The sequence below is a fragment of the Erythranthe guttata genome, chromosome 14 (genome assembly GCF_056151865.1).
Source record: "Erythranthe guttata isolate IM_541 chromosome 14, IM_541, whole genome shotgun sequence".
In the NCBI taxonomy this organism is placed as follows: Eukaryota; Viridiplantae; Streptophyta; class Magnoliopsida; order Lamiales; family Phrymaceae; genus Erythranthe; species Erythranthe guttata.
Window position 1 is genome coordinate 23,896,286 of NC_142546.1, and position 25,033 is coordinate 23,921,318.

The 25,033-nt window shown below is 33.6% G+C and overlaps 4 protein-coding genes and 1 long non-coding RNA gene across 9 annotated transcripts; 4 read left to right on the forward strand and 1 right to left on the reverse strand.

The window, feature by feature from the left end:
- Positions 1-618: 618 nt before the first annotated feature.
- On the forward strand, positions 619-7,549 carry LOC105959317 (uncharacterized). Of its 2 annotated transcripts, XR_016029508.1 has the most exons (9): positions 619-753; positions 880-1,002; positions 1,222-1,292; positions 3,197-3,324; positions 3,991-4,083; positions 5,194-5,250; positions 5,523-5,601; positions 6,707-6,783; positions 7,300-7,549. It is a non-coding gene; the product is annotated as an uncharacterized LOC105959317 (long non-coding RNA). The 2 variants fall into 2 exon arrangements; XR_016029509.1 differs by lacking the exons at positions 6,707-6,783; positions 7,300-7,549 and adding an exon at positions 5,808-5,940.
- Positions 4,834-10,136, reverse strand: LOC105959316 (MADS-box transcription factor 23). Of its 2 annotated transcripts, none has more exons than XM_088812964.1 (9): positions 9,866-10,136; positions 9,513-9,744; positions 7,431-7,509; positions 6,501-6,562; positions 5,751-5,850; positions 5,621-5,662; positions 5,487-5,528; positions 5,184-5,335; positions 4,834-5,092 (listed from the first exon to the last, which is right to left on the reverse strand). In XM_088812964.1, exons 2-9 carry the CDS (start codon positions 9,692-9,694, stop codon positions 5,074-5,076), a joined length of 678 nt encoding a protein of 225 aa, XP_088669090.1. In that variant the 5' UTR covers positions 9,695-9,744; positions 9,866-10,136; the 3' UTR covers positions 4,834-5,073. The 2 variants fall into 2 exon arrangements, with proteins under 2 accessions (XP_088669090.1, XP_088669091.1); XM_088812965.1 differs by having other exon boundaries at positions 4,834-5,089; positions 9,866-10,027.
- Positions 10,137-12,759: 2,623 nt separating this feature from the next.
- Positions 12,760-16,609, forward strand: LOC105959318 (uncharacterized). Its single transcript, XM_088812958.1, has 15 exons — positions 12,760-12,969; positions 13,077-13,198; positions 13,316-13,375; positions 13,484-13,603; positions 13,700-13,819; positions 13,896-14,037; positions 14,121-14,291; positions 14,362-14,520; positions 14,603-14,709; positions 14,946-15,036; positions 15,156-15,297; positions 15,410-15,566; positions 15,642-15,758; positions 15,937-16,063; positions 16,148-16,609. The coding sequence occupies exons 1-15, from the start codon at positions 12,772-12,774 to the stop codon at positions 16,379-16,381; spliced, it is 2,067 nt and encodes a 688-aa protein (XP_088669084.1). The 5' UTR covers positions 12,760-12,771; the 3' UTR covers positions 16,382-16,609.
- Positions 16,610-17,286: 677 nt separating this feature from the next.
- On the forward strand, positions 17,287-21,402 carry LOC105958767 (protein CLT2, chloroplastic). 3 transcript variants are annotated; one of them, XM_088812959.1, is made up of 12 exons: positions 17,287-17,583; positions 17,718-18,258; positions 18,347-18,492; positions 18,731-18,768; positions 18,914-19,029; positions 19,286-19,385; positions 19,468-19,503; positions 19,651-19,701; positions 20,205-20,331; positions 20,678-20,803; positions 20,908-21,061; positions 21,138-21,402. In XM_088812959.1, the coding sequence occupies exons 2-12, from the start codon at positions 17,837-17,839 to the stop codon at positions 21,217-21,219; spliced, it is 1,398 nt and encodes a 465-aa protein (XP_088669085.1). In that variant the 5' UTR covers positions 17,287-17,583; positions 17,718-17,836; the 3' UTR covers positions 21,220-21,402. The 3 variants fall into 3 exon arrangements, with proteins under 3 accessions (XP_088669085.1, XP_088669088.1, XP_088669086.1); XM_088812960.1 differs by having other exon boundaries at positions 17,338-17,587; XM_088812962.1 differs by lacking the exon at positions 21,138-21,402 and having other exon boundaries at positions 20,908-21,065.
- Positions 21,403-21,499: 97 nt separating this feature from the next.
- Positions 21,500-24,984, forward strand: LOC105959321 (protein CLT2, chloroplastic). Its single transcript, XM_088812963.1, has 10 exons — positions 21,500-22,065; positions 22,306-22,451; positions 22,619-22,656; positions 22,995-23,110; positions 23,250-23,349; positions 23,430-23,465; positions 23,592-23,642; positions 24,042-24,165; positions 24,319-24,444; positions 24,542-24,984. The coding sequence occupies exons 1-10, from the start codon at positions 21,614-21,616 to the stop codon at positions 24,697-24,699; spliced, it is 1,347 nt and encodes a 448-aa protein (XP_088669089.1). The 5' UTR covers positions 21,500-21,613; the 3' UTR covers positions 24,700-24,984.
- Positions 24,985-25,033: the final 49 nt, after the last annotated feature.

The following is a 25,033-nucleotide window of genomic DNA, read 5'->3' on the forward strand; positions in this document are numbered from 1 at the left end:
TAGGAGACCATTTTGAGTAATTTCCCAATGTTATTTAACTACATAAATTATTTATTTATATGGAAATTCAAGGTGGGAAAAGACGCTACGTGGCCGATTTTCCTTCAAACAATCTGTTAGCTTGCCGATTTAATATAATCTTAACAATTAGCACTAATTACCGGTGGAGTTTTATTTCACATTGTGCCCCTCAATTATATGTTTGGTGCCATTTTCACCCCAATCCAAGAAAATACATATACTATATAGTATATACACTATATTTTTTGTAACTATGACCTTTTTCCATACACTACTTGATAAAACGTTGGAGTTAAAATACTGAAACTGTAAATTAAAAGGTCAAACTAGGGATGAAGATTCGAGATCATTCAAGTTTTATCGATCTTAATTCGAAATCTCCAACTCTCGAACATTTTTTTTTTATTTCAATTTCTAGAATTGTGATTTTTCTGTTTTTTATTTTGTCGGGATTTGAATATGTGATTTATAGTTTGCCAATTTATTGTTTGTGCATTCTGTCACATGTGAAAATTCTTCAATTAGAGGACAAAAGTGTAAGAACTGAAAAAATTAAGGGGACAAAGTATATAGTTTCATAACTTGAAGGAGCAAATTGAAATATACCCCTAAATTGAAACATACCTCACAATTCACATGTAGAAAACCTTATCCTGTACGTATCTTCCCCCTCTGCCGGTGATATTTTTTCTTCGTCTCCCCGTCTACATCAAAGTTCCATGTCTGTGTTAGGTTAGGTGTATAATTCTCTCTCTTCCTCCATTGAGATGCACACATAATCACGCATTTAAACACTCGCTAGTTTCTCTCTCTTTGCAATAGATTTTATCTCACTTCAGCTGCGTCTTCATCGCGCAGACGTGTGGCGACAGCGTGCTAGGGTTTGCGATTGCTTCGTTCTCGTGTTACTCGGAAGAACAGTTGATGGACGATCTGAGCTGTTTTTTTCAGCTTATACATTTGGATCGGCTCATATTTTCGGTACTGTTCTGTCGTACGGTTGTTTTTGTTTTTATTTTTGATTATATATATATATTTTTTTAATTATTTGATTTTTGTTATTGTCTACTTTTTCTCTGGCGAAATTGCTATTTCTGTGCTTTATGAGATTTTTCGTTTGGTAGATTTTCTGAAGAAGTGATGATCGGAACTGATTCAGATGTCTAATTATTTCATATATTGAATTGTTTTTTAAATCAGATTAAAGAGGAATACAGTATTCAGATATGCACCGCCGGAGTGTGTTACGGCTAGAAGTGGATGTGTCTCTGGTATTGTTATTACTTCTATTTTGCCTGCGGTTCAATTTCTACTAGTTCCTTATGCTTTTTGGTGGTTTCATAGTTGTTTAGAATTAGAATTTGAAACATGAAACCTTTTACTTTTATGAGGATCCTATTTCTCTCATGTGTGTTATTTGATAGATTTGTATGGTTCAGCGTTCACATAGTTAGTCCTTGGGTTTTTATTTACATTTTACAATTTACATTATAGGTGCAGACATCCATGTTTTCATTCTTCAGTTGTGCAGTTGGAGTGCATCTTTAATTTGAAATATGAATTAAAATTAACGAATTAAGAAGAGGATCCTAAATATCTCTTGACATGTTTTAACTTTGTTGCATATCATTTTATTCATGTCAAGGCTTTCACATATGTCTATATGTTTTACTATTTTGCCAAACGTCTGTAGTTGAAAGTTTGTGAAAGGAACACTTGGAACATACCACGTCTTTCTCATTAATCCACTACCACACTCGGAAGTTCTTATGTGAATAAACATTTTAATTTTTAAATTTTATGAGCAGGATACATTGTACTATAGTCTCCTATATATATTTTTTGTTGTTCCTCAAAATGGCTTTGTACATAGCCATTACACGCTATCCGTGTGGGGAAATATTTGGTGTGTGTGTCTTATATAGTTCCAATACAAAATATATGGCACTTGATATAATACAGTTTCAAATTGTACGACCTACGTATAGTGAGTTTAACGTTTGAGATTGTGTCTTGAAATTGATTTTTTTACACACACGTCCTTAGTTGATTGGCTTTGGATGCATTTCTCTTATTTGATTTATTGACTGGATCTAATTTCTTAGTTTTGCGTTTTAATGTTAAGATTGTCGTGAAATTGAAAATTATGCTTGTTCTCTTTGTTGGACTTGGACGCTTGTCTAATATTTGAGTTATTGGATATAAATTTATGTAGTCATTTTCAATCATCATTTCCTTCCTGCAACATCATATTTATTTTTTTATAATCTCTTTTTTCATGTCATACTCTTGTCACATTTAACTTCATTGCTTGATGGCTGTGTATCCAAGTGTTTGAAACATTTCCTTCAAGTGGATCCAAGTACTGATAGCACAAGATATAGTTTAACTTGTGCTTCATACTCGATTACCTTGAAGAATAATATAATATCACTAGTAGATCTTCTATTAGAAAATGATCTAACATAACGGGCATCAATACAAATATAAATATAAAGGCTGTTGGGTAGCATATGCAACGAGAGACGCTGTACAATAGAAATTTAGAATTTTAATAATTGTGAAAGTAATTGCATAGCATGCAATAAAAAGGTAAAACAAGCTATCTATCTTGTTGCTAACTTGCTATTTATGGTTTATGAGAGCAATAACTTTTGTATCTCTCCACCTGTTGAGAAATTTAGGTCAATCAGTCTGCAACTTTGCAGCTTCACTTAATTGTTTGAACGGTTCAGAATGCTTTGGAAACCCCTTTGATGGTGACATATTAATATAAACAATACATAGTCGACGCCGAGATAAGAGAATAATCAAGAACTTGATGCATAATTAGAAGAGAAAATTGGATACAACCTAGTGCAAATTGCAAAGAATGTATTTAAACTAGGTTAAAGGTTTCAAGAAAAAAGACAAAACTACCCTTACTATGCAAAATATAAAATAACATCTAATAGATGGATCCAGTACACTTTAATTCCATGTATACCTTGTTCATAGCCAGCTTGCTCACCGAACTATCAAATTGCTCGTATACTTGGTGCTTGTTTACATGGAAGTCTAGGAATGACAATGAACAATGATTATGGTCTAAATTCAACAGTATTTCTAAGAGTGTGAAAATGAGCAGGTTTCCTGACCGGTTTTTTTTCTTTTTTTTTCCTTCGACGTTGAACAGATAATGCAATTACAGCAACTGTCATTGTGCGTTGGATGGCCTAAAAGTGATTTTTCATCTACCTGACCCTTAGATGTTTCAGCCATAGCTATTGCCCCGATTTCAGATTCTAATGCGAACTATTCTTGGTAATGAAGATGTTTTGAGCTCCATTTTCTTCTCATGTTCACCTGTAGCCTAGACTAACTTGGTGTAGTATATGTGCCTGTTTGAGTTGCTGAAAAGCTAATGAGTTTTTATTCACTTAAATACTGGAGTTCACTCTCCTTTTAGAAATATCTAAACCATCTATATCCTTTGGTATTTCTTTTGTTCTCAAGTTCAAACAATAGAAAATATTTAGAATTAGAACGAGCCAGCAAATACATTTATTATGTCGGTATTTGCCTTCTAGCTTGTGTGTGAAACTTTTGGGCCTGGGAAATTGTTGTTAAGAAGATTATTCTTTGGTCAACTAGGGGTTCCAACTGCTCAAGTAGCCTGCGTATAGGCTGGGAACATTTGAATGGTTTAGCATATTTTCACTGTTTTAAAAGTGTAAAAAAAGAATAATTCATCTTAGAGTTTCGAATAATAAAGAAATCTAAGACTCTGTTTGGAAATAAAAACGAGCAGGCAGTGAAATTCCTCCAGCCATCTTATATTCATTTTCTTGTCGATTAATTAGAATTCATTTACTAAATACCAATATCTTAGATATTTTTCCTATATAAAGAATGGGAAGATTGTTATGTCTGTTGATTACTTGCATTGTTTTGTAGTTGAGTGATAACTGGTCCAATATTTGCTCACAGGAAGTTGAATGACCAGCTGAATAACACAGTCAAGTAGCAGTATCATCGCAGTAGAAGATATCATGTCATACGTTTGCCATGGAAGCTGACAAGGTAATCTGCAACTGATACCACATTGTCTTTGCATATAAGTGCAATCCATATGTTTTGTCCATTTTCATGCAGTGTTAATCATGGGTCAACTTTTTATTTTTCCTGTCTTCTTGCACTGAAGTTTCTTTTATGAACTAGTGACTTTGTTTCCGATTTTAGTTTTAACTCGCCATTTTTCGTCTCTGGTCGTAGTATGAAATATAAATATCACCGTATCAGTCATGAAACTGGAAACTGAATTGTTTTGTCCTCAGACTAATTTTCCTTATTAAGTAGATTTGATTTGTTGTTTCCAATGCTTAAATGGCTTAGAAATTAGAAAACTGCACTCAAATGTTTAAATGGTATGCTTTACCCGGAGCAAAGGTTTTTTTATATTTTCTAGTGAAAACGGTTTAGTGGTTGGGATTACCGAGGTTTTTGTTCTCTTCCCAATGTATTAGCTTTTCGTACCAAAAGTTCTGAGTTCAGTGTATTGGTTACTTGAGACTGCTGAGTACATAACATGTTTCGAGTTCTTATACAATGAATCTGACATGTTTCTAGTCTTCTGCAACCCTGTCAAGCTAGGAACTCTAATTGCGCATGTCTTGTGAAACTGTATATTTTCAATATCACTTTCATCCGCATTTTGAATCTGGATATTCACTTAGTCTGTGTAATGTGCACATTTTATTCTAATAAAACCTTCTAAGCTTCAGATTGTACATTCAAAAGTAACTATAAGGTCAAACAATAATGGACAAGTAGTTTGCAACACATTTCTTGATTTCTTCACATCAAGACTTTGTAGGTTCAATATCAAGACTTTACAGACAGACTTCTGAAGTTCAATATTTGTGACAAACATCCAACAATTCTTTTCTTACACATACATAATAACATTTGGTTCTCTCACCTCTTCCAACAATGGTTACAGAAGAATGTAACTATTGGTCCTTTTCATCAGTAGATATAAGTTCGCATCCTTGAGGAGTATGAATATCTCAGCTATTGCAGCTGTAATCTGCTGCAATTTTCCATTAACTTAAGTATTAAATGGATATTGTAGTTGATACAATTTTTCATAATTATTTGACCTTGCGGGAGTTAATATTTACCCAATTGTAGTTCCTGGTGGTGTCTCATGATTCTCTTGCTGTGGCTGGCAAAGCTGGAGACAGAAAGGTTCGTGTGGATCCTCTCTGATGCTTAATCTGTTATTAATAAATGAATTACTGTCTTCTCTAGTTGCATTCCTTCTCCCGTAAACCTGAATTGTACGCATCTCACTGAGATTATTATTAAAGAATCTAGTACTTCTACTATGCACTGACTTCAAATAAATACTCGAGCTTAAAAGAATTGTTTCAAACTCATATTTAAAGCTCACAACACTACTTTCGTGTACAAATTGGGCTTACCTTCTGATATAGTTCCAAATTTTCTTGGTGGATCAGGTTCCCCTGCAACAAAATCAGGAAAATTAGCTACTTGAGGGATCTGTTGTAAAAGTGTAAAGCAGGATTCGTAATGCATGTAAGTATCCTGACTCAACCTGTCGATTCAATTCCTGAATCTCATCAATAAGGATGTGGTCCTACAAAGAGTTGGAAATGGTGTTAACATATGATTCCAACATGTATGATTTTAGAGATTTATTCGTGAATCATATAAAAGTTTCAAACCTTTCTCATACGGACACCCTTGAGACCAATTTCCAGCTGCTTCTCTAAGTTCTGTAGGTCTTTAACATTCAATCCAGAAAGATCTTCACCCATTAGATGCCTGCAATTTAGGTAATTCTTAGATATATTTTGTAAATTTGGGTTTTGGCCCTTTTGATTTTTTATTTTTTCCATATTCCCCCAATTTTTTTAACTACCCATCGTTATATTATTTCAAAAAACAACTCGCCCCTCCTTTCAAGATGTCCTATATCTGCCCCTAAATTACACCTATTTTCAATAATGTTTTAGCATGTTGGATGAATTTGGGGTTAGGAATTTCAGATATGTATAACTAAGTTACTGCACAAAAATGGATAAATTTTAGACTTTGTCACCAAGTTTCAAACTATTTTTCAATTATTAAATCCACCTAAAATTGAAATTGTTTTGAAACGCACAACTCTGAATCCTTTCATAAATCCAGATTATTCAATCACGGGCAACTATTTGAGACGTAGCATAGAACATTCTTTAGTTGTTTATTATGATGGGCATGCATTAACATGACCCTACCACAGCCCTCCCAATCTCCCCTGCCCCACCACACACACACACACACACACAAAAAAAAAAAGATTTCTATTTGTTACTTCATGCAAAGATGTAGTCAACTTTGTGCAATGTTCAAAGTCTAATTGTTTATTCATAGTTCATATTTCCAAATGCGCACAATAATTTTCGTAATTCAAGAGAAAGAGAGTCATTTACCGATGGTTCGCTTGCAAGTTCTGTAATTGTTGCCTCAGATTAGCAGCTTCACTTTGCCAATACTGTGAAGTACAGTAACAATATTTGTTATTCACTCACATTTTGTAGTCTATTGTATAGATAGTTCAAAGCAGCAATTCCTACTGCTAACCAATAAAAATAATACATATTTATCAATTTGCTGACGGATATAAACACACGATCAGGCAATGAGTTTCGGGTGATGGTTTGTTGAAGATGGAAGATATTGCGTCATTCTCAGTTCAAACTTGGCAGGCAATAAGTAAGTATTCGTCTTTGATCTAAATATGTTTTCAAATCGTTTATTTTTTATGTAATTGAAGAGAGAAAAACAAATGGGGAATTATGTGGTTTAGCCATTTAGCCTTGGCCTACATTTACTGCCAAAGTGTCCAAAAGCAGACTTCCGTTTCACTTTAACCATTTGCATTATAATTACCATCTATACATGTGATGAAGTACGACGAGAAGAATTAATAATGGGCAGGATCACAAAATCAAGAAATTGAATTAATTTAGATTCTTATTTGAAGATATTAAGTTCGATTTTTAAAACTTCCCTTTAAGTTGAAGATGAAATTGCTATTGAACTGCTCGACTTGGGAGTCTAAAATTAATGAAGGACTTCAAGAAAATCTTGGATGAACCGTTGATGGTTGAAGATCCATGATGAGTATTATTTCTTCATCCATCATAAATTGTGTGATTGTACAACTTTTTTTATTTTTTAATCTTCGTTCTTATCAACATAGTCCTAATTTACTTTCCTTGATTTCAGCTAGTAATCAATGTGCTTCATACTTGTCTGAAAGCTAAAAAATGCTGCATCCTTTGTGATGAAAAAATTCTTCATAGGATATGTGAGCATAATGAGGTAAAGTAATTAATGAACTTGGTAATGAAGATTACCTTGACTTCGGAAATCGGATTTGCCAAAGGGTGAGGTTCCTCTTTTACTTTGTTGTATCGTTCGATGACTGATTTCATACTGTAAAGAAAAAATACAGCAAAAATGTCAGTTTACATAATTGGTGGTTGGTTCTGCATCTCAGAATGTGATGAATTGCTTAGTAGCTCGCGTAATATATATATTTATCTGCGTCTAATCGCACTAAGTCGGTTCAGCACTCAAAACCCGATTCATTGACTGAACCGACTGATACGGTTGACTCATCTATCTGAAATCCAACATCCAATATTGGAGCTGGGGAAAAAGCTTGAAAAGTACATCTTAGCATATTTGTTTGATGGAAAACACGAGCACCAAGATGAACAAAAAAATAGTCATTGAGAAAGGTGCTACTGAGAGTCGATTTTTGAGCAATGATTCACTATGTCATAACACACGTATGAACTTCACTTGAACTCGTGGAAGAACATTCTTAGTTATTATTGTTATGGTTTTGAAAAAAATCATTGAATTTAGTTTAAAAATAGGATAATGTACACCCAATAAAGAAGATTTTAATCCAGTGATATGTGATGTGATAAAAACTCTCCTCATTCGAATTTGTATGTCTCAACTCCTCTTGCAGCTATAAAGTTTTATCTGACTGACAAAATAACATAATCTGTGATTTCGTCGGTTTTAATTTTTCGGGGAACATATTTTTTCCAACAAGAACTACGTGTGATGAATACATGATGATTAAGATATGCGTACTTCACTTTATTAAATTAGATTCTAATTAACAAAAGAAGCCTCTATGGCAATATTTTCAGTATTCCAGTTTTCTTTGGTTGGATAACCAAATAATATGATTATCTTAGTAAATTTAGATGGATCATGTGTAGAATACAGTTGTTTCTCGATAGTTGATAATTTTTTTCAAGGAAAATGTTCGAAATTTGGATTCGGTAGACTTTATCATCGCTGATGATTTATAGATTTTCATGTAAAACATAACGAAATATATTGTTGTAGGGCAATAACAATTATAAGCGGAGATCAAGCATTATAAGATTGATACGTAGTGTTCCATGTGCATGCATGGTGCTATGATAAAACTGAAGGGAGGTTAACAACACGTGAATCTACAGTAGTTCTTCAAAATAGAATTTATCATGAAAAAGTAAGGCAAAACCTGAACACTTGGTGTTATCGGAAAATACCGATATTAAGCTACTTTTTTCACTCTTGATGTGGCCCAACATTTTTCTCCTTGTATCATTTCTGATCTAAAGTAAGTAAAATGTTTAACTTGGCTATACAATCTAAAATTTACGAACATTCGTTATTGAAAATTCACATGTCTTTTGATTGTTGTGTCCCCGTGATTGTATAATAATCCAACAAATACTAAAAGATACCCAAAAGCTCATGAGCTAGCTACTTAACTTTGGTTACGAGTTTGAGCTTGATCTGGATAAAAAAAAAACTCGTTAATTAAGCTATTATGGTTATAGCTCGAACTCGTAAACACTTGAGTTCGAGCTTGGGCCTGAGCTATATATCCAAATAAAACTGTATAATTAGTCATGGAGGCATTCTATCATGAGTGCAAGCTAGGGTTTCTTATGGAGATATATAATATGAACAATTTGTTGGATGGAGACAAGCGTGAAGAAGGGATATTTATAAATCCAAGTAAAAGATACTTTACTAATTTTCTATCAAGTTCAATAATAAAATTGACAGTACTTTTTTCTTTTCTGTTTTTGTAAACAGTGTTACCTACAAACAAGAAATATGTTTATTTGTTTTTTTTTTCCTCGAATATCTTCATCTTCAAGAACCAAGATAAAACAAAACAAAAAAGTTTCATGATAGCTAGATAACTATATATATAGTTAAAATAAAATAAATAAATTAAATGATTGAATTTTATTGCAAATTATGAGAATCACCAATCTCTACACATTGTGTTCTTCGTTTCTTTCACATGTACATATTTCAGCTCATACTATACGTTTACAGCAAAACAATCAACCTTTGAGCGGTGAGAAATAAAATTGAATTAAAAAAAAAAAAAAGGGTGTGGGAAAAGAGACCTGGTATTAGCAAAATCGTAGAGCCTGCCGGTGCTGGAGAAGATGATCAAACCAACATCCGCGTCGCAGAGGATAGCTAGCTCCTTGGCCTTCTTCAACAAACCACTCCTCCTCTTCGAGAACGTCACCTGACGGCTCGTCGAATTGTCGATCCTCCTTATTACTATTTTCCCTCTCCCCATTTTTTCTCTCTCTATATATGGATCCACCGATCGATCTCCCCGCTCACCTCCTATATTTATTAACCACACATGTGTATATATACACCAAATTACATATCATCTATATATGTATGTATTATGATTTCCAATGAACAAACTGATACGCGGAGAGAGAGAGAGAGAGAGACTTACTTGGGAGTGGAGATTCGTATGTATGTGTAATGTATCAACTGGTTTTCGAGAAGCAAATTAAATTGGGGAGCGATTCCGATTCCGATTCCGATTTCGATTTCACATCGTCGATCGGCTGCTGTTTATGGAGAGAGTGTGTGTGTAAAAAAGTAGGGCGAAACCGGCTCTGGTGGAGGAAACCGGAGCTGGTTTCGTCTAAGGTGTATACGTGGACCAATGGGAGAGCGAGAACCTTCCCCCACAATCTAGACCGTTTCGATCGCCGACGCGTGGACCGCCCTCCCAGTGGGGACGGACTTCCCATTTCTTGGTACTAGTTTCCAATTATTGGACTCTTTTGCCCTTCCGGAGAGACTTGGAAATTATCATTTTCTCTTTTTTTATTAAAAGATAAATAAATAAATAATAGTAGTATTTATTATTATTTATTTTTCTCTCTCTCTCCATATCTCATCCTCTCACTATAACAGCAAATGTGACTTGTAAATTATAAAAAATATGTTCCTTCTCCGAAAACTGCATTATATGATTGGGGTCAGTTCGGCACGTATGGGCCAAACGCGCTATACCCGAGATCATTAAGTCGATGTCTACCAATAGATTATGATCGAAATCCCATCAAGTTAAGGCCCAATAAATAATAGGCGCCAAGGTGAGCCAAAATGTTCGCTAAATGAAAGTTTGTCAAGAAGAAAATTGCCGATAGTTAGTCTACGCGCGCGAAGCAGATCGACGCGCAGTTGCATAAAAAGATAGGTAATCGGCGATAAGTTGAGATTTGGGAGATTGCTATCGAAGAAAGAGATCCTAGAATAATTTCTATATATAAATTAAGGGGAGAATATAAACCATGAGTTTTGCCTACAAAATCCTATAATTTCTTTCCCTATGGAACAAAAAAGGTTGTCGCATGTTTTCTGCCTTGTCTGTTCTACACGCGCGCGCGCACACACTCGTTTCTCTTTCTTCTCAACACCTTTTCAACACTCAATAGAGGTACACACATAAAAATATTATATTACATACATGTACAAACAAATGTATATATATAAAATATATGTATCCTCGTAGCAATCAATTGGGTGGTATCATAGGACCACAATTTAGGCTTTTTAGAATATGACCTGTCACTTGCCACCAAATACTATTTTTTATTCCGATTTTAGATTATTCAATTTTTATTTTTTTTTTATGAAGACTATTCAATTGTTATCTATGATGATGTCATCATTTTAATCTGTTATTATGATTTTAATGTATGCAGACTCTAAATTTTCTTCCTCTATAAAAAGATTGATGGGCCCTAGCCTAAATCGGCCTCTAATATGTTGATCTATTGTAACTCATCATGACTACTCAAATCCAAATTGTTTAAAGTTTAAGTTGGCCCAAAATACATGATTGTTCATTCGGTGATACTGCCCATATTTTGGTACTTTGAAAATTTATACTGCTTACCGTAGCGAACTATCCCGTTTGGTACGATTACTTACTGAATTAATTTGGTTTTTTTCGGTTTAGTACTGGTAAAATCAAAAAGATGTAAAAAAAATATTTACAGAAATTAATTCTTGAATTTGACATTTAAATTTCAATAATTGCCCATAATTTGTACATAATTAAAAAATTTACCAATCTAAAAGTATTTTATAATTTGCTTTAACTTTAAATATATATTTTAAAAAAAAAAAATATTTATGAAATATTTCGGTGTTTTGTACAGTTCGGTATACGGGCATCAATACCGTATACCGTACCGAATACCGAAATTCCAAAAAATTTTACCAAATACCAAACTGAATTTTCGATTGATCAGTATTTGGCACGTACAGAATTTTCGATTCAGTCTGGTTCGGCTTGGTCGGTTTTACCGACAAGAGAACACCCCTACCAAAAAATTATGAATTAAGCTATTTAAACAATTCTAAGTAATGTAACAATTAATACATTCACTAAATAGAGTACATGCACGATGTAAGTATGTAACTAATGGTGCATTTTAAGGATATTCATGGAGTATATATAGGTTTGATAGATTCGTCAAGCTAAGGAATTTGTCTCCGTATAGACATGCTAACATGCGCATAATGTAAAACACTGCTTCAAACAAATGCAAAGCAACCATTTTTAGAAGAAGTAAAATTATTCCCACACATTACTCATATGATGTTTAGTGTTAACTTTCTCTCTACGTACGTAGCCATTCTTACAAGCTACAATATATATATATATATATATATATATATATATATATATATATATATATAATTAAGGAAGTTTATTAAGATATATAACCTATTTCTTTGCGGCTAAGTGATGTTTGCAATGTCATATATATTGCTTAGCCAACACTATCTTTCCCTGCCGAATTCACCACTTTCGTCGAAAAAAATTACAGAATTTTTATTTATTTGGTTAGTCGGCAAGATTAGTCATGATTAATTAAATAAACTGACTTATTTAATATTTGATTAATTAATTTTCAAAATCACTATCACTTTTTGATTTTTTTTTCTATTACATTATATACACACACATTATATATCTACATATGTAAAATATGCAAAATGAAAAAAAGTATTACGAAAATCATTTTATAATTTAGAAATGTAGGACCTCATAGTAAATTTAAAAAAAAAAGTGTCAACGACATTTAATTGCATTGCGAATTGATTTCTACATTTATTTTTTAAAAAAAATGAAATTTCATTTATTAAAATGGGACTTTATTTTCAAAAATAGTTTACTTAATTTAAGCAAAGATCTGGCACTATCAATTTTCAACACAAAAATTAATTATTTTTTACTTCTTACCCCAAAACTCTACCAAGTCAAAAGGAAACCTTAAAGCTTGCATGGTAAAAGTGCGTGTATATATATATATACACACATATATATTTATATATATGTGTACGATGATTGTAAGTAGGCAAAGAAACAAATCCATAGCAAAAATATTATCCAATGTATTCAACAAAGTTTCTCCTTTCTTCTTTTTATTTTTTATTTCTTTAATTTTTGCTGAGGATCGAGAAAGTTACAACCCAGAAGCAAAAATGTCATCACCTGCTACAAAATTGCGTTTACACATTCAAAATCACCATGTAAGATATATAACATAGATGAATTTTACTACATATTTAATTAATTAAAAATCCATGAATATTAATTAGTATATATATTTCTGCTGTTTTATTTAATTAATTTACAGGTTGTTTTAGAAAATGGCATCCTTAAAGTCACGATATCGAAACCAGGCGGCATCGTCACTTCCATTGAATACAACAACATCGACAATCTGCTCGAGGTTTCCAACGACGAATCTAATCGAGGGTAATTAATTAATTAATTAATAACTAATCATATACAATTATATATTATAAATATATATAATATACATGTAATATATATTAACATAATTTCTTAATAATATGGTTTTAATTTGTGCAGTTATTGGGACCTTGTTTGGAGTCCTCCAGGAAGCACTGGGACTACAGGAACATTTCAAGTGTATGTATATGTATACATTAATAATTAAAATAATTATTAATAATAATAATAATAGTATAATTTAATTCGACCGCGAATTAAATTAAATTTAAAATTTAATTAATGCAGGATACATGCAACACATTTTAAGGTAGTGGTGAAAACAGATGAACAAATAGAGCTATCATTCTCAATAACATGGGATACTTCTCTCCAGGGCAAGCTTGCTCCTTTGAACATTGACAAAAGGTAATTAATAATTAGATACATATATAAAGAAAAATTAAATAATTTTTAGATATATATATATATATCACATTATTATTGTGTATAATATATATATAGGTTTGTAATGCTTCGTGGCGCGTCGGGTTTCTATACTTACGCGATTTACGAGCATTTGGAGGCATGGCCCGGTTTCAACCTTGATGAAACAAGAACTGTATTCAAGCTTAGTAAAGACAAGTTAGTCACTAATAATTAATCTGATTTATATATATAATTAATTAATTAATTGATTGATTAATTAACTAATGAATAGGTTTAAGTATATGGCTATGGCAGACAATAGACAAAGGTATATGCCATTACCAGATGACAGGTTACCTAATAGAAGTCAACCATTGGAATATCCAGAAGCTGTTCTCCTAGTCAACCCTATAGAGCCTGAATTTAAAGGAGAGGTACATTATATATTTTAAATAAATATTTATTTATTTTTGTTTTAGAAAATAAAAAATATTGTGTTACAAATAAATTAATGAAGGTGGACGACAAATACCAATACTCGGGTGAAAATAAAGATGTAAAAGTTCATGGATGGATATGCATGGAACATGGTGTTGGCTTTTGGCAGATTACGCCTAGCAACGAGTTTCGAACCGGTGGGCCCACCAAACAGGATCTTACTTCTCATGTGGGCCCAATTACTCTTGCGGTAAGACTTAATTATTAATTAATTATACTAATATGAAAAAAAAATTAAATTTAAATTTTTTGGTTATCAGATGTTTGTTAGTGCACATTATGGAGGAGAAGATGTAGTGCTGAAATTTGGAGAAGGGGAGAGTTGGAAGAAGGTGTTTGGTCCGGTTTTTTTCTATCTTAATTCCGGAGCGCAAGATGACGATATTACCCTTTCGCTTTGGGAAGATGCCAAACGACAGGTTATTTAATTTTAAATATTTATATGTATTATTATGCGAAATAAATAAATGTTTTTTTTTAATTAAATAAATGATGGATCAGGCGTCGGAACAAGTTGAGAGCTGGCCTTATAGTTTTCCGGCTTCGGAGGATTTTCCGAAGGTGGAGGAGAGGGGCAATGTTACTGGAAGATTATTAATTAGAGACAGGTAAATTAAAATGAATTTCATCTAAATTAAATATATATTTTAAATGCAAAGTTTTTTTTTTTTTTTGAGTAATTCAAGTCATTACAAGGAGAAGTAGGGGAGGGGGACTCGAACCCTAAACCTTTTACCTTATTGGTAAGGCTAGGTAGTAGGTACCTACCAACTCTCCGAAACGAGGGTTGGTATTTTAAATGCAATTGCAAAGTTCTGATAATTATTTATTTAATTTTATTTAGGTGTATGAGTGATGATTGTATAATGGGAAATGGAGCTTACATTGGATTGGCTCCACCAGGTGAAGTTGGTTCTTGGGAAAGAGAAGGCAAGGTGATTATTTTTTATTTTTTTTACTTTGGAAATCATTTTATTTCATTAACTTTCATAAATATGTATATATATAAATTAAATTAAAAAAAATATTGAAATTTAATAAATTTGATATTCAGGGCTACCAATGTTGGACAAGAGCAGATGAAACGGGCAATTTTACGATCGGCAACATCCGGGCCGGCAACTACAATCTCTATGCATGGATGCCTGGATTTATCGGAGACTACAAATACGAAGATTCCATTAGCATATTCCCAGGTTTTCTTCTTCTTTTTTTCCCACGAATAATTAATATTATTGCATTGTATTTATTTTCCACAATTTATCGAAAATTGATTAATATATAATGTTCATGTGTTAAAAAAAATAGGGTGCAATATTGATACGGGCGAGCTGGTGTACGAGCCCCCGAGAGATGGGCCCACATTGTGGGAAATCGGCATTCCTGACCGTTCTGCCGGAGAATTCTACATTCCTGACCCCAACCCGAAATTAGTCAACAAACTTTATGTTGACCATCCAGACAGGTTTTTTATTTTTATTTTATTTTTATTTATTAATATTGTTATAATTAATTAATAATCCATATATGGTATAATTAGGTTCAGACAATATGGACTATGGGAGAGATATGCTGAGTTATATCCTGATGGAGACTTGGTTTATACAGTTGGGGAGAGCAATTATGCCACGGATTGGTTCTTTGCCCAAGTTAACAGGTTATTTTGTCAATTAAGATTGTTATTATGTTTAATTTTAAGAAGAAGAAAAATCATTTTTATTTAAAAAAAAATTAAATTCTAAGCAACCATGTGGCAAATTAAAATGGAATATTAAAAAAATAAAATCCGAATTATTTTTTTGCCAACTCTTATACAAATCTTGAAACATTTTCAGAAAAACGGTTAATAATACATACAAAGCAACCACGTGGCAAATTAAGTTCAAGCTAGACGCAGTCGAGCCAAGCGGATCGTACAAATTAAGATTAGCACTTGCATCTGCAGCACAAGCTGAACTTCAGGTAAAAAAAAAATCCATTAATTAATTAATTAATCGATTGTTAGTATAATGGATTTCGAATAACATTGGCACGTAATTTTTTCAGGTCCGAGTCAATAATCCGGATCGGAATATTCCAGCAATATTCTCGACTGGATTAATCGGGAAAGATAATGCAATCGGCCGACACGGGATTCACGGGCTGTACTGGCTGTTCAGTGTGGAAATATTGGGCTCTTCACTTGTTACAGGGAATAACACAATTTATTTGACGCAAGCAGATGCCACAGGCCCGTTACAAGGAATCATGTATGATTATATCCGTTTCGAAGGAATTTGATTATTGATTAATTTTGAGCCCGGCCCGGTTCGACCAATACTAATCATACAAAAAAAAAAAAAAAATGATCATATAGTTAATCAGATAATCTATTTGTTATTTAATTAATTATTTAAATTTACTGTTGATGTAGAAAGTACCTAATCTTAATTAGCAATAAATCATATACTAGCTGATATATTAAATAAGGGGAAATTACAGTTTTCATCCCTCAAATTTGCACCGATTCACATTTTGTCCCTCATGTTCCAATAATTCAATATTTTTGGTCATTTCGTGAATTTACATTTAGTCCGTTAGTTAAGGCTCTGATGGTCACACGCTTGGTTCTGTTAGTTTTAACGATAAAATTGACGGAACGGACTAACATAAGGGATCAATTGTGTTTTTTGTGAATATAGGGACTAAATGTGAAATGGTGTAAACTTGAGGGTTGAAAACTGTATTTTTCCATATTAATTAGACCCATTGTTAAACAACATAATTGAATTTTCATCAAACTAATTAATTTATCTTAGCAACGGAGTGAGGTCTAAATAATACTCTCTCCGTTCCTAAATAATTGTCGTTTTTCACCTTGGCACAAATCTTAAGAATCTCAATAAATATGTCTTGATTTTAGGAAAGTATATATTAATGGACCAAAATACCCTTGTTTATTAATTAATGCATGAAGAGTGCTGCAGAGTTAATAAGGGTAAAATTGAAAAATATGCAATTAATGCAGCATTGGACTTGTAAAGTGACAGATAATATGGAACAAAATAAATTTTCAAAAGAGATAGATATTATGGAACAAATGGAGTAATATTTAAGTCACTTTAAACCTCTATTATTACACAGTTCTATAATATTACCCAATATAAAATAATATATAAATATACGATAAATGACAAAATTAAGTTAATCACCTATTACATTATTAATTACATCCACTACAATGGAGATAATTTTCTAGGCCTGCCATTTACTGTGTGCGGCGCACCGAGTAGCGGTGAAGATGATGGAGAGAAGAAACGCATTATCCGTAAAAAACTCTGAATATTCATACTGCTAATTTGTATACCCAATCGGAATGCCGTTCGTCGCGTTCATCGATGTCGTTCTTAAACCCTAGAATCAATCAATTTCTGCAAAATTCCCGAGTTGAAACGGACGAGCTGTGAGTTTCTATGAGCGAGAATCTCTACGCAAGAAATAATGTTGGTAAACTTTTTTTTTTAATTGAAATCTCTTGTATATAATATACAGTTTGTATTATTATTATTATTATTATTATTATTATTATTATTATTATTATTATTAAATAATATAATTAGGATTAATTTTTTGCCAGTTGCAGTTGACATTAATCTCGTGCTTCCCTAATCACTCTGGCATGGCTTGTGTTGGTTCTCAGTTGGTTTTTAGTCTTCTTCTGATGTTGATGTTTTGGCGAATTTGTCTTTTACACCGATGAAATTACTCGCCGCCGCAGCTGGCCCCAAATCCTCCGCGCGGTGCTTTTCTTCCGCCGCAGTTAATGGTGGCAGCGGCGGCGATTCTGGAATTCTACCCATTCCGCCTCCTGTACGGCTGCGATTGCGTCGATTAAGATCATATGTTGATAATGTGAAGCTCTCCATCTCTAATCATGGTTTCTACGGCAGAAGGACGATTATTACTAGGTTTCAGCCTACTGTTCGATCAGCTTTAGCTGAAATTTCTTCGCCCAATGGCCCTCCGTCGTCAAATTCAAATGCTGATAAAAAGCTTGCAGTGGTTGCTTGGTCCGCCATAACTCTGGCACTAGCGGTTTCGAACCGCGTGCTTCAAAAACTTGCTCTTATCCCCATGAAGAACCACCCCTTCTTTCTGGCTCAACTCAACAGTTTTGTGTATGTTCTGCACTTATTTTTATTATTTTTTTTAATAGCTTCATATTAGTTTATAAATGATGAACAAATTTGGTTTCATGATAGACAGGTATGTGGCGGTTTTCTTTTCTGTGCTACGTGTGAGATACCGTGCTGGAATAACGACCGATGAGATGTTAAACCTTCCCAAATCACCGTTTATTGCGATTGGTTTTCTTGAATCCATTTCGATTGTTTCTGCGATGTATGCTGGAGGTACCGACATAAACATTATTCATTTTTTTCACTCTCAAACTTATTAGCTTATACACTTTTAAGTTTTTTCATATGTTTGTATCTTTATATGACATTCATTATATCACTGACTTTGAGACAAATGACCGAATCAAGGGCCAATTTCTGGAAATAAAATAAAATACTGTAAGATAGATCAGCTTTGACTGTTTCTATGACATCCCTTTGTGTTGACTGATGAAGGCGTGTTTTTTTGCAGCGGTGCTCCCAGGACCAGCTATACCCTTATTATACCAGGTACAGCTGTTTTACAGTGTTTGTGCTTCATAAACGATCAAACACCGTAATCATATACTTAATTTTTTGGTTGTTTGATACTTATAAGAAGGTAATTACTTCTTATTGATCCTCATTGGTGCTTATCTTGGATCTGTCCGTGCAGACATTCCTGGTTTGGCAGCTGGTCTTTTCCAGCATCTTATTGAAGAGAAGGTACTCTCTCAACCAAATTCTCGGATGCTTTCTCGTGGCAGCAGGTGTCGTGGTGGCAGTTACGAGGTAATGATATTTACGAGTGTATTGCACTTTTTTGTGCGTGTTATACGAGTATGGTTTTTGATTTGGGTAAATGCATATTGATAATTCCTTGAAAGGTTGAGTTTGGTTATCCAGGTCCACTGAATATCAATGCTCAATTATTTTATTATATATATATATATATATATATATATGTGTGTGTGTGTGTGTGTGTGTGTGTGTGTGTGTGTGTGTGTTTAACGCATCTGCTCAAGCATGTCCGAATTCTGGCTGATAGTGGAGCAAACAGTGGTGGAATGTTCTCTGGAGTTGGAGTTTTGTGGCCAATGCTCATGATAGCTTCAAGTGCTTTCCAAGCGGGTGCATCTATAGTTAAGGTGATGCAACGACTCATTGCCAATATTGTTAATCTATTATAAATTAGCAATGACATTAATCGAAAGTTGTGGACATGTGTAGGAGTCTGTATTCGTTGATGCTGCAACCCGTCTTAAGGTACATCCATATTAGTATTTGTACTTGTCTTGTTCTTTCTGTTTTCTCTACTCTGTAACTTTTCTTACTCGTGACGTGACAATTGTCCTAAAGCAAGTTTTAAGAGTATATAAGTTCATACTTCAATTAATCATCTAAGTTCCACAGGGGAAATCATTGGACATCTTCGTCGTCACCTCTTTTGGATCCGGGTTTCAGGTAATGACATTTAGATTGCTAAAATTTCTTTTACTCGTCTATTGTTGTGATAATATATAAGTAAATATAGATGTTTCAATTTCTTCAGCCCTACCTAAGTTTTTCGTATTTTTTTTTAAGCTCTGAAATTTTCGAAATTAATGTTGTCCCCTTTCCATAGTCTTTCAGCTGTGTGGTTGTGATGAATTGAAATTTGTTTGCTATTGAACTTCATATATTGAAGGTAACTCATTTAAGTGGCTCATTTCATAGTCTTCACTGGTATTGGACCGGCATTTGCAGATCTAATCCGTAAAAGTTTATTTTTGAATGAAATCAAAAAGGATTTATAGGATATCTGATTCTTTCGAAGTTTTATCTAGAGGAAGCCCACCTCAATTGGCTCCTTTAACAACAAATATACCATCTTCCCTGTTCTTTCTAAAGAACAAAATTATACTCGTGAATCAAAATTATTACACATTAAAACTTGTGAATAAACACTTTTTTTTTCCTACACGCAGGCTCTTTTTATATTCCTTTTACTGCCCGTTATGGCTAACATGAAAGGAATGCTTTTATCTGACCTACCTTCGTACTTTACAAGTGGTGCTGCTTGCTTCTTGAACATAGGAACCTCTACAACAACAGGTAAGTTTATCCTCCTTACCGTCAATTTAGAAAAAAAGATGTTTTAAGTGCATTTAATTATTTTCTTTTTCCTCATTTCTCCAATTTATAGATAAACAGTTGTTATTCTTTTGATGTGCATTCACTTAAGAGCTGGGAGCAATATCATATGCGTAAACATGTACATTATTTTAATTGGGAACTATATGATTTACACACACTCTTCAGTAGCTCAAAGTCCGCTGCAATTAAATCTACATTATATCGAAATCGTAAATTGCAACGAAGTTGAAAAAAATAATACATATTGTGACTCTAATGATATTCTTTCTGTTCGGGAAGTGCATAACTCTCTTTTTTCTCGTAGGATGTGATGGAGCGCCTCTGCTACCTCTCCTTTACTTAATTTCCAACATCCTTTTCAACATATCTGTTCTCAATCTTCTAAAAGTTTCCAATGCCATCGTCGCCTCTCTTGCTGCGAGGGCTGCAGGTCTCTCTCTCTCTCTCTCACACACACACACGCGCGCGCGCGCACACGAATCAGGAAAGGTGTTGCATAGTGATTGATAACAGCCATTTTTTTCTACTTTGCAGTGCCAATTTCAATTTATGTTCTTTCACTTCCATTGCCATATCTACCAAAAGGTGTAAGCTTGAGCCCATTTTTCCATTTGGGATCTGCGATTCTCGTTGTGGGGCTCATCCTGTACAACACACCCTGGCCTCGGAAGCCCGAGTCTGCTATTTCGTAAGCCAATTACTATTATATTACATATCAACTTGAAATTTATTATGTATATAATTCTTTACCCTCCTTGTTTCAGTCCAAAGTCGGAACCTCTCCCGAATCAAGACGATCGCGGGCAAAACTATCTGGCGGAGTATCACAAAAGTGTTTCACGCTGATTTGTGAACTCAATAGCACATCATAAAGTAATTGAATAAAATTAGAACAATCTATAACCACATTATCAGAAGACAATGAATTTTATTATAAGTTTATTTGACTTGAAAAAATCTCCATTAAAAAACAAAATGAAAATAATCATTTGACTCGGAATAATCAATTTGTTTTCTCAAATCATTTTAGCACGTTTAACACCCAAATCCAGACGAAAATAACAACCGAATGTATTTACGAAGGTACCCTTTTGTTTTTTTTTTGGTATGAAGCTTGATATTTTCGTGTCCAAAAGTTGCACATTTCCCACGTGGCAGAATAATACATTATTGGTAGTTGTACACTTGGTACTTGTATTAATGCCGCCATTTCCCCATTCTTCTTTCTTCGTCTTCTTCCATGGACCACCACCGCCTCGGATCAGCTGCAGCGGCAGCTTCTTCCGGCCGTTTGATCGTCAACTCCGCCGCCAACCCTTCTACCTCTACTCTTCTCTTTCAATTTCATCCCAATTTTAATATTAAAACCCCTCCTCTAAAACTCTCCATTTTCTCCCACCCCTCTTCAGCTAACCACTTCAATAAGATTTACTATTACAACTCTCCCTATAGACTTAAGCTACGGCATTTTTCTCCGATCGCCGCCACTGACCAGACTTATCCTCCGCCGCCGCCGCCGCCGCAGAAGCAGCAGCGGCCGTCCAAGTCCGATGCCAATAAAAGGAAGTTGTCCATCGTTGTGTGCTCTGCAGTTACTGTAGCACTAGCCATTGCAAATCGCGTGCTTTACAAACTCGCCCTTGTTCCGATGAAGGAATTCCCCTTCTTTCTCGCTCAGCTCACCACTTTCGGGTATTTTCACTTTTTAATTTTCAATTTTGTAAATTAATTGAGCAAAATTAGGAATGATTTGGAAGTTAGTTTTCTAGGGTATTTTTCAGTGTGAATTTAGAAGATGAATTATTGGGTTATGTTCTGCTATGATAGTCTCCACCGTAACTTAATTTCTTTCAATTACAGTTATTACTTATTGATAATTAAAAAAAAAAAAATCAGAGTACATTGAGATTGATGGTTGTTTATGATCAACAGGTATGTTGCTATATACTTCTCTATCCTTTTTATGAGATACAGAGCTGGGTTCGCTACCGATGAAATGCTATCGTTTCCGAAAACACCCTTTATAATCATTGGTTTGCTAGAAGCTCTTGGAGTTGTTTCCGGGATGTATTCTGGAGGTACGATTAGCTACTATATTCAAAGTTTAGCACCCCTTAACATAACGGCAAACCCTAATTAAGCTAATACAATTAAGTTAAGAACTGCTAATCTCTCGTGAATTATACAACTATGTTGCGGTTTTAAATACTAAGATATTTTACTCAGTGTTGTGTGTGTTTTACAGCCATGCTTCCCGGACCTGCTATACCTATACTAAATCAGGTAACGCCATTTTGATTTGCGCGAAACTTCGTTGCGAGATATACCGGACTAAATCCAATCCGAACATAAGTTTATTATTTATGCATTAACTTAATTACCGGATTTATAGATATCTATTTTTTCTTTTTACGTTTTTCGACTGGAAAAAAGCCTCTTTTATGTCATGTGCAGGAATTTCAAGGTTATCTGAATTTAAGGATGGGATTTAATGGTCATTAAAAAAACATATTTAATTTAATTTATATTTATCATTTCTGCAAGTAACGTATATTATCCGATATTCTTGATTTATACGAAGTCAGACCTTATAATTTGTCTCCGGGTCCAATTAAATGCAGACATTTTTGCTATGGCAACTAGCCTTTTCTATGCTGATACTGGGAAGGACTTACTCTTTGAACCGATTTGCTGGATCATTTCTTGTTGCTGCTGGAGTCGTATTGGCAGTTACAAGGTCAACTCCTCTACGTATAAGCATTAATAATTATTAAAATATTTTTTTAAAAAAATGAGCTTGTATTTTGTGTACTGTAGTTTCTCATACTCGACATCATGTTCGGGTAATATAATACTTGTTTTTTCTTGAATTGCAGTGGATCAGAACACGATCAATTACTCTCGGGTGTTGAATTTGTGTGGCCTGCAATGATGATAGCCTCGAGTGCATTTCAAGCAGTTGCTTCTATTCTCAAGGTAATTAAATTAATTCATGATTAATTATTGTAAGATGGCTAAAGGATTACTAATTATCTGAAATATGTACACATGTGCAGGAATCTGTTTTCCTTGATGCTGCAACTCGCCTCAAGGTGCCAAAAATGCAACGCCCTCGTCTTTTTTTTTTTTTTTTTTGCTCGATATTTATGATATGTTCTTGAAATTTCTAGAATACTATATAAAAAAATATCACTAAATGTTTTGGCTGATTAATGTAGGGAAAGCTGATAGACATATTTGTTGTCAATTCCTTTGGATCTGGATTTCAGGTAATGGTCATTTATCTCACAATGATTTCATTTGAATAGTCGCGCTCGTGTATTAATATATTTGCATGTTTGGGTATACATACAAACACATATTTACATGTATGTCTGTAAGCATTTAATGAGGATGTAAGTTCCTTTGATTTTTAACATGTCTCCAAATTGATATATATATATATATATATATATATATATATATATATATATATATATATATATATATATATATATATATATATATATATATATATATATATATATATATATATATATATATATATATATATATATATATGCATATATAATATATTAACAAGGGAAGAATATCAAAAAATTATCGATTAAGAAAGTCTTGAATGCAGCCTCCCGTAATGAATGATGGCTTTCCTTTTTTCCTTGTAGGCCCTTTTCGTGCTTCTATTCCTGCCATTTTTGTCAAACTTGAAGGGTATACCGTTATCCGAATTCCCTTCATACTTGAAAAGTGGTGCTGCTTGCTTCTTTAATATTGGAACAAATACAACAGGTAATATACATTGCCTTCAATTTCTGTGTAACCGACTCGGTTTTTTTTTTGTTTACGTCTTTCTGATTGTGATTTTGTTGACTATATGCCATGGAAATATTACGTTAAATAACATTATCGTTTTAATGATCACTCTTCTGTATTAATTGTCAGGATGTGACGGATCCCCAACGCTTCCACTCCTTTACATAATAACAAATATAGCTTTCAACATATCAGTCCTCAATCTCTTGAAATATTCATCCGCCGTTGTTTCCTCCCTAGCTGTGATGTCATCAGGTACTCTTCTTACGAGTTATGATCACCTGCTTGTTAGCACACAGTATTTTAACGTGGAGCCCCATGTCCTAACAAACATCTATTATTGTCTTTTCAGTACCAATTTCGATCTATATACTTTCCCTTCCACTACCGTACCTTCCGGAAGGTGCCAACTTGAGCCCCTTCTTCGTTTTGGGTAGCGCGGTTCTTATGGTAGGACTCATCGTATACAATTTCTCATGGCCTGTCAAGCAAGACTCGGATATCTCGTAAACTAGGGGAGTTATTCAGATCCTTCTTTATTTATCTGCTTTCAGTTTCTGTTGGTTGTGAAGAAAATATTCGTCGAGGTTTCATGTGCAGGTTTTTTTTTGTTCTTTTCCTTTTTGTTGAGGTTTCATGTTTATCAATAAACCGTTGATCCATCTTCGAGTTCAGCCTGAATTTTGTGCATTGGATTATCTCATTCTCGATTTTGTAGGTTAGAATTTTTTTTATTTAGAATTATAAGTTAATAGTTTGATATGAGATTTTAGTGGATTTTATAAGTTATAGAAATTTTTTTCTTATTAATAATAAATATATAATATATAAAATAAAAAAAAAA

Excerpts from the sequence above, each read along its gene's own strand:
- LOC105959316 (XM_088812964.1), bottom strand. The coding sequence starts at position 9,694 with ATGGGGAGAGGGAAAATAGTAATAAGGAGGATCGACAATTCGACGAGC. Across the intron at positions 5,663-5,750 it reads AGGGTGTCCGTATGAGAAAG|GACCACATCCTTATTGATGA; the intron begins GTTTGAAACTTT and ends AACTCTTTGTAG. Across the intron at positions 5,336-5,486 it reads ATTTGGAACTATATCAGAAG|GTTTACGGGAGAAGGAATGC; the intron begins GTAAGCCCAATT and ends CGTACAATTCAG.
- LOC105959318 (XM_088812958.1), top strand. The coding sequence starts at position 12,772 with ATGTGTACGATGATTGTAAGTAGGCAAAGAAACAAATCCATAGCAAAA. Across the intron at positions 12,970-13,076 it reads TACACATTCAAAATCACCAT|GTTGTTTTAGAAAATGGCAT; the intron begins GTAAGATATATA and ends ATTAATTTACAG. Across the intron at positions 14,038-14,120 it reads AGCCTGAATTTAAAGGAGAG|GTGGACGACAAATACCAATA; the intron begins GTACATTATATA and ends AAATTAATGAAG.
- LOC105958767 (XM_088812959.1), top strand. The coding sequence starts at position 17,837 with ATGAAATTACTCGCCGCCGCAGCTGGCCCCAAATCCTCCGCGCGGTGC. Across the intron at positions 18,259-18,346 it reads GCTCAACTCAACAGTTTTGT|GTATGTGGCGGTTTTCTTTT; the intron begins GTATGTTCTGCA and ends CATGATAGACAG. Across the intron at positions 18,493-18,730 it reads TTCTGCGATGTATGCTGGAG|CGGTGCTCCCAGGACCAGCT; the intron begins GTACCGACATAA and ends GTTTTTTTGCAG.
- LOC105959321 (XM_088812963.1), top strand. The coding sequence starts at position 21,614 with ATGGACCACCACCGCCTCGGATCAGCTGCAGCGGCAGCTTCTTCCGGC. Across the intron at positions 22,452-22,618 it reads TTCCGGGATGTATTCTGGAG|CCATGCTTCCCGGACCTGCT; the intron begins GTACGATTAGCT and ends TGTGTTTTACAG. Across the intron at positions 23,643-24,041 it reads CCTTTGGATCTGGATTTCAG|GCCCTTTTCGTGCTTCTATT; the intron begins GTAATGGTCATT and ends TTTTCCTTGTAG.